Raw genomic sequence first — 8,388 nt, forward strand, 5'->3', positions numbered from 1 at the left:
AGCATTGGCTCTCCAGGTCCTGCACCAGGGTGACTGAGGGATGGCTGTGGAACCCAACCCTGTGTCCCCACCTCTAATTATCTCCGCTGTGACTGTCTGTGTTCAGGACCTTCTGGCGTTGGCGTCAACGAACTGAGAAGACAGCTCATCGGGCTGAATCCCAGCTGTTTTCAAGGCGCTGTCCCGCGTAGGTTGAGCTTTCTTTCCTGGTGGCTCATGTTTTGGTAAAACTTTGTCTCTGGATGTACGGATGTCACTTTCCAATGCCATATCACCTTTGTGGTGAAAGCGTAAGGACCCGTCCTCACATAGTTCTACCTATGTTTGTTTTGATAACTGTGTGGATTTACTAGTGTGTAGTGTCCAAGACTGGGCTTTCGAAAGATGAGTTTTCTTTCCCTTTTTAAGTGGGAGTCAGTTCTTTCCTTCTGCCAAGATGACTTCTGAGAATCCAACCTGGTCAGGCTTGGTGGCAGGCATCTCCACCCAATGAGCATCCCCATGGCCTCTTTTCTTCCTTTTCTTAGTAGTCATATAGACGACTATTCAGATTACGAAATATTATTTGTAATAATGGCCAACATTCATTTAATATTTATTATCTTTCCGGCATTATGCTCGGCCTTTATGTTGTTTATTTTTATCTAAATCTTTTAATATTTCCATATTATTTTATATAAATTTCTAAGCACTATTATTACATGCCTATGGCTTTTTCAAATCTTATTTTTCTTATTTCCTTTTACTCATGGCCCCTAGTCTGCCAGCACCCTAACTTCTAAGAACTAGTCTCCCAGACTTTCCTCTATTGCCTTTGAAGAGCTTTGTGTGTGTGTGTGTTTAAGCTTTAAGACATTGGAAAACTGCAATTCTAATATATTAGTGTATTTTTAAATGATTTTATTTTTATTTCATGTGTTTTCCTGCATGTATGTCTATGTGAGGGTGTCAGATCCCCTAGAACTAGAGTGACAAATAGCTGTGAGCCACCATGTAAGTGCTGGGAATTGAACTTAGGACCTCTGGAAGAGCAGTCAGTGCACTTAACCATGGAGCCACCTCTCCAGCCCCATTATTGTGTATTTCTACTAGGGTTTAATTTTTAGTAAGTCGTTTTAAAAACTCATACCAGAGAACTTCCTTTGCCGTAAACTAGAGAAGCTCTTGCTTAAGATCCCTCATTTCAGGCAGATGGAAGGTTCATAATGACGTGTAAACCGTGGGACAAAGGAGGCTGAGGTTGTTGGAGGCACCCAGATGAAAGTCTTTAAAAGAAGAAAAACCTGTCAAACACCTTGCACACATCAGTGTGTGAAAGGCTCCGGGGAGGGGTTAGTAAGGGTCTTCATGGAGCCTTTTATCAGAAAGAGCCACTCTGGAGGATGGCTTCCAAGGCAGACTGTGTGGTGCTTCAAGGAAGACAGAGGAGCCTGGGAGACGACAGAACTTCTTCTGTGTTCCCTGCATGCCGGGGATGCACAAGACTGCTGTCAGAACTAGAATTGAAATCCTGGATGTGGCCGATGACGGCTGGAGTTTGGAAAGGCTGCCCTTGTAGACTTTGTCACAGTAAAAGTCTTGAGATTCTTTGCAAGGGTCATAGCTGGGTAGATAATGTGGGGGAAAAGTCAGCCTGGGATTATCACAGCACTGTGCAAGAGAAAGTTTCAGTAGAAGAAGCCAGAAGTCGACCTCCAGATGCCTGAGATATGGAAGGGATGACAAAGGAGACTGGCTTTGAAATGGCCAGGTGTTGTTGGTAGCTCGGCAGGCTCTGCAGTAGCACAATCTAACAGTCGTTTAGTGAGAAAGAGCCTGGTTTAAATGTCTGTCAAAGGAATAACTGGAGGCCTTGGGATCAGCCACGTGGGAACCCCTTCCTTCCTGCTTGCTTCTCTCTCCTTAGAGAGATAAAAACCGATGGAGGAAAGGTAGAAATGAACGAAAGGGAGTCACGGGAATTGTTAGATTTTTTTCACGGGGAGGAAAGTGGAAGGGTCTTGTCTCAAGGAAGCAAGACCAGCCTTCTTGCCTGCGACCGACCCCTTCTGATAGGCCGTGCTTCTCAAGTTTGGCTTACATTAACCGCACAGAGAAATTTGAATGGTATCACCACTTTCAATAGTCTAGTTAAAGGTAAAATACCCACACAATGCAGACATGTAAGTGCACAGGTAGCCATCATTAAAAGCAGAAAGAATTGCTTGTATTCTGTTTTGTTTTAAGTCAACTGAACAATTTTAAAAATGGACACCTTGTCCAGACTTGAGTCTACCGTAGGAAATGGCCATCCAACGGGAGCAACAGAGGAGTCATCCTGGCATGTTAACACAGTTCACTGCCTCTTGGGAGCTTTAGCTGTTGCTGGTTCTGCTTGTCCTCAGTAGGAACGGCAGGAGGAACTGCCTGGGTATAGAACCCGAAGGGTACAAGGAGGAGCTGGACAAAGAAAAAGCAAACACCACCCCACGGTGACACCTCCTCCCGGAGCCCCTAGGAGGGGACCGTTGGGGGTCTGGTTCAAGCTACTTACATGTCATTTTTATCGTTGTAGTTTATCCTTAAACATTGTCGAATGCAAGAACAGATTTTTTTTTAATTCGCAAGGGGAAGTTGTTGTAACAGAGAATATGGAATAGTAAGCATTACTGCATGTAGGATACAGAATTAGAATTGTGTATTGTTCTTGAGTTCTAGAACCCAAACTAATGCCTGGAATGTAATAGGCACATTGTATGTGTTAGTTGAATAAATAAATCCCTTTTACATATTTTGGGGGACTTATATATTCTGTACCAGATGCCATTGAAAGATAAAAGTGAAGAGTCTAAATTAAAGAGGCCACATCAAGGAATCAAATTGAACCTAGACTTGGCCAATTTTCCCTTCTTTATCCCCAAAACCCCTTTCTTTAGTATTAATGAATTACCAAGACTGCAGAATGCCATGGGTTTTCTCTGTCTTTCAAATCTGAGACAATCTGGTGTAATAAAAAGCAGTCTGGGAGGAAGCATTAGTCTTATGAATGTGAACAAAGTGCTGTTCCAAAATTTGCAGTTACTTATCAGTAAAATAATAATGTACCTGGAGAGCAGTGTGAGAGATAAAATGAGATCATCAGAAGTATATTATCTAAACAAAAGATGCTGTTGATATTGCCATGAGGGAACATGTTTGCATTTTAGGCCTCACATTTAGTTCAGCATTACCTGTTTTGAAGTAGCAATAGGTAGTCCCTTGTCTGATATTTATGATACAGTCTTTCCCACACTATGAGCAATAAATAAATGTTTGTAATTGGTGGAACTTGACACGGGAACTGTCACTTGATCACCAATTCTTTTTTTTTTTTTTTTTTGGTTTTTCGAGACAGGGTTTCTCTGTGTAGCTTTGCGCCTTTCCTGGAACTCACTTGGTAGCCCAGGCTGGCCTCGAACTCACAGAGATCCACCTGCCTCTGCCTCCCGAGTGCTGGGATTAAAGGCGTGCGCCACCACCGCCCGGCTTTGATCACCAATTCTTATCACGTTGGTTCCAGCATCTTGTCTATCTGTTTATGCCTTCACTTATGTGTTTTACTTGGGAATCTCTATCCAAGTGTACATTTGGTAACAAATCAAAATATTTAGAAGATTCTGAAATTTTCATTCTCTTCTCTTGTAGATACCACCCGTTCCCCAAAGAGTTATGAAATGGATGGACGTGAGTATCACTACGTGTCAAAGGAAACATTTGAAAGCCTCATGTATGGACACAGGTAAGGTCTGGAAGCCAATTCTTCCTTCTGGTTATTTGATAGTAGTCCATGTATATGCATTAGCCAAAGCTGTTGGCACTAACCCCTCAGTTCTGAAGAGCTGAGAAAGGAATATGCACTGATGTACTAGATCCAAGTGTTCAGGTTTGGGAAAGGGACAGGCTTGAGGTTCAAACTTCAGAGAGTTTGAAGAAGTAGGTAAGTCCTTGGTTTTCTACTGTTTTTTCCTCCTCCTGCTGAATACCCACTCATTCTTCTTGTGCCAGCAAGAGCCACGCATTCCATCCTGTTGGAGTTCACATTTGTGTCCCAGTTAGCTTTCTGTTGCTATGGAAACACCATGACCAAAGGAGGTTGGAGAGGAAAGGGTTTACTTGGATCCCTTAGCCATGTCACAGGCAGTCACTGAGGAAAGTCTGGACAGGAAATCAAGACCTGAACGTGGAGGCAGAAGCTATCAGAAAAGCCATGGAGGAATGCTGCTCACTGGCTTGCTCCTCCTGGCTTGCTCGGCTCCCGTTCTTATACAACCCAAGACCACCTGTTCAGCGTGACACCACCTGTAGTGGGCTGGGCCCTCCTATGTCAATCATTGATTTAGAAAACACCCTCACAGACTCGCCTAAAGGTAACCTGATGGAAGCCATCCCTCAGCTGTGAATCTCTCTTCCCACATGACGCTAGCTTAGTCAGGTTGACAAAAACAAACAAACAACAACAACAACAACAAAAAAAACAACAGCAAAAAACAAAACAAAAACAACAAAAAAAACCAAAAAACCAAAAAACCCAAAACTACCGAACACAATTCATACTCCTGCTGCTCATATTTTACTCGTGGGAACTGTCTCCTGTGTCTTACTCTTATAGGATGCTGGAGTATGGTGAGTACAAAGGCCACCTGTATGGAACTAGCGTGAATGCTGTGCATGCAGTCCTTGATGAAGGAAAGATCTGTGTCATAGATTTGGAGCCTCAGGTGGGTCTGTGGTAGAATATTTCCCATCACTCTAAAGTCACAAATACATGTAATGTAATCTATGTTGTGCACATGCCCCAGGCTCTAATTGAGACTTTTTTTTTTTTTTGAGACAGTGTTTCTCTGTGTAGCTTTGCACCTTTTCCTGGAACTCACTTTGTAGCCCAGGCTGGCCTCAAACTCACAGAGATCCATCCGCCTGGCTCTGCCTCCCGAGTGCTGGGATTAAAGGCATGCGCCGCCACCGCGAGGCTAATTGAGACTTTTATTCAGCTAGATTTTTAAGAGTAAGACCACTTCTTGTATCTCAGGGTCAGGTTGTTCCTTGAAATGCAAATTGGCAACATTTTGCTTTTAGTTGGAGGGGAAGTCTTATTTCTCACACCCAGAACCAGAGCTTGAGTGGATAGCCATAAAATAAATAAATAAAAAACAAAACAAAACAAACAACAACAACAAAAAACCCACTTCCTGGCTTTGACACTGATCACAAACTTGTCAAGGAAACTTCTTGTGAAGATATTCCTTTATACAAAAGGTAATGCTCACTGTTGGCATACATGTGTGACATGCCTGGACCACGTATGAAGAGAGCAGGGATGCACTAGCTGAGGTAGGATCCCTGTGTATCCAGGCCCAGTTTTCCAATCCTTGCACTTTTCCTTATTCATTTAAGAATATACTTTGTGTGCTAGAGAAAATTAGAGGAAAAGCAATTTGTTCTTTCTTGAGTCAGAGTCATGAAGATGGAAGTGGTGTCCAATGTGAGGTGCTAGCTAGAGGAAAGGGAGGCGAGGTAAATAGACCTTTCCTGAATTTTTGTTTTTGTCGTGTGAGGTCATACACAGGAGTCTACTCTCGGTAATCAGCATTTTGTCATGTATAAGATTTATTTCAATAATTCAATAGCTAGTCATAGCTAGAAAGAGAAAGGGCTGGGATCTTAACTTGGAGTCTAGAGCCATATTTATTATTCAGTTGTTTCGATTTTATAATTGAGAACTTGGGGACACATGAGACTATGATCACATTGACTAGAGGAAGCTAGGACTTGTATTTTTGATTTTTAAAAATGTATGAGGTGTATTTGAATGTGCCTGTGTGGAAGCCAGAGGACAGTTTTCACAGGTCGCTTCGATCTTGTACGGTGGGTTCCAGGGATGGGACTGGGCTCTGCAGGCCCGCATGGCAGGTGCTTCTGCTGGCTGAGCTATCCTGCTGGCCCACGTCTGTCTTTAACTGCGCACTTAATTTTTCTGTGTAGGATATTCAGCTGGCTCGAACCCATGACCTGAAGCCCTATGTCATATTTATTAAGCCACCTAACATGAGTTTCATGAAACAGTCTCGGAAAAACGCTAAGATTATTACTGACTACTTTGTGGACATGAAATTCAAGGTAAATTGAGTACAAATCCTGGAATCACTTTCAGATATGGCTAAGTGGGAAGATGGTCAGGCTAGACTGGGTTGAGGACCATTCATTATTTTCATCTTTATTTAACCCTCTCCTCAGGTGCACATCTGATAAAATGGTTAAAAAAAAAAACCCCAAGCCCCTATTATTCCCACAGAATCCTTTAAAGGTTTTAATGAGTAATGTCTTTACAAGCCATCCTTTTAACCAGATGGTGGTGCATGCCTTTAATCCTACCAGCACTTGAGAGCAGAGGCAGGTGAATCCCTGAGTTTGAGGCCAGCCTGATTTATAGATCAAGTTCCAGGACAGCCAGGGCTACACAGAGAAACCCTGTCTCAAAAAACAAAAGTAAAACAAACAAACAAACAAAAAAATCAAACCAAAACAACCCTCAAAACAAAAACAAACCAAAAAAACCCAACAATTATTAGTTATTGTTTACAGATATTAAAATAAGGTTTAATAAATTGTGATGCTATTTTTCTTAGCTTAACAAAAGGTGTGTATAAGCCTATTTGTATTTTTGAATTATTTTTACTTATTTTTAAAATGTTGTACTGAGTATAACACACGCACACAGAGTAGATAGATGTATAAATTTTAGAAATAAACTATATTAAGTATACAATTCAGTAGTATTGAGTATATTATACACACACACACACATATATATATGTATGTATGTATACACATTTTTTTTTCTCCCTGACAAAGTGCTTCTTTGTATAGCCCTGGCTGTCCTGGAACTCACTCTACAGACAGGCTGGCCTGAAACCCACAGAGATCTGCCTGCTCCTGCAGTGCTGGGATCAAAGGTGTGTGCCACCACCACCTGGCTGTATTGGCTATATTTATATTGTTGTGAAATGTACTTTTTGCCTTGAAAACTAAAATAAAAATATGATTGCTTCACAACTCTGCATGTCCTTTGCACAGGGGCCATTGCTAATCTCCATATTGTCCCAGTGTTAGGATGTCCTGTCAAAGCAAGCCTAAAGTATCTTCATATTATCCCTTATCTCCTAGTATTTTTATCTCCATATTTTTCCAGTGGCTATGAAACTATGATTCTCCTGTTTGACTTTTTGACAGTGGATGGATATGACAGTATTTTCTAAGTCTTTGGGGCTTTTAAAACTCTGTTCTTGTTGGGCATGTTGGCACGCACCTGAAACCTCAGCACTTGAAGCAGGAGGATCACAAGTTTGAAGCCAGCCTGGGCTACATAGCAAGACTCTGCCTCACAAATCCAAAATAAGAAAAAAAAGGCAAAAAGAATCTAGAGGAGAGATATTTGATATAAACTGTGTTTATAAATAGCCTCACAACTTTGTATAACAACCTGATGTGTCCGTTCCCCCGTCCCCCCTACCCCCCGGCCCCCAGACAGAGTTTCTCTGTGTAGCCCTGGCTATCCTGGAACTCATTCTGTAGATCAGGCTGGTCTGGAGCTCAAAGACCTGCCTGGCTCTGCTTCCCAAGTGCTGGGATTAAAGGCGTGTGCCTCCCCAGCCTGGCTAAAAAGCTGGTGTCTCATGACCTGTCTTACTCACATTTTTCAATCTCTCCGGAAGGATGAAGACTTACAAGAGATGGAGGATTTAGCTCAAAAAATGGAGAGTCAGTTTGGCCAGTTTTTTGATCACGTGATTGTGAATGACAACTTGCAGGATGCATGTGCCCAGCTGCTGTCTGCCATACAGAAGGCTCAGGGGGAACCGCAGTGGGTACCAGAAGCGTGGATTTCTCCTGGCACGGAGTCTTAATCAAGTCTCCTGTTTAAAACTGGAGGCTTGGGTTTGGGGATTTAGCTCAGTAGTAGAGCGCTTGCCCAGTAAGGCCCTAAGTTCGGTCCTCAGCTCTGAAAATAAACTGGAGGATTAATATTGTGTCCTAAGGATCCAGTGTAACAGCTGCACTAGAAAACAGCAGCATTGACCCATTAGACCTGCAACTGTGACGTGCTGCAGCTTACTGTGTGGCTATCACTAGCACTTTGTAATCATAGGGAACTACTTACCCAGCTCGGTCGGGTTTTTCCGTCGTCTCCCCATAGGAACTAATGGTAGGCATGTGAATAATGCTAAGTCTCTAATGGTGACAATATTCATGTGAGAATTACCGATTTCATATGGTGTTTGTAAGATTTAGTTTTTTAAAGTCTCTTTTGAATAAATTGGACAATAAATAGTTAATGGCTGAAACTATTTTACTATGTAAAATATTTTGTCT

General features: G+C 42.2%; 1 protein-coding gene across 1 annotated transcript in view; it reads left to right on the top strand.

The window, feature by feature from the left end:
- Mpp4 (membrane palmitoylated protein 4) overlaps positions 1-8,372 on the top strand; it is a 41,027-nt gene extending 32,655 nt beyond the window's left edge. The window contains exons 17-21 of the mRNA XM_028885604.2: positions 107-187; positions 3,664-3,757; positions 4,628-4,736; positions 6,001-6,135; positions 7,731-8,372. Of these exons, the coding sequence (XP_028741437.1) occupies positions 107-187; positions 3,664-3,757; positions 4,628-4,736; positions 6,001-6,135; positions 7,731-7,922 (611 nt within the window). The 3' untranslated portion in view covers positions 7,923-8,372. The remainder of the gene's footprint in view (positions 1-106; positions 188-3,663; positions 3,758-4,627; positions 4,737-6,000; positions 6,136-7,730) is intronic.
- The last annotated feature ends 16 nt before the right edge of the window (positions 8,373-8,388 follow it).

Source organism: Peromyscus leucopus, chromosome 13 (assembly GCF_004664715.2).
Source record: "Peromyscus leucopus breed LL Stock chromosome 13, UCI_PerLeu_2.1, whole genome shotgun sequence".
Lineage (NCBI taxonomy): Eukaryota > Metazoa > Chordata > Mammalia > Rodentia > Cricetidae > Peromyscus > Peromyscus leucopus.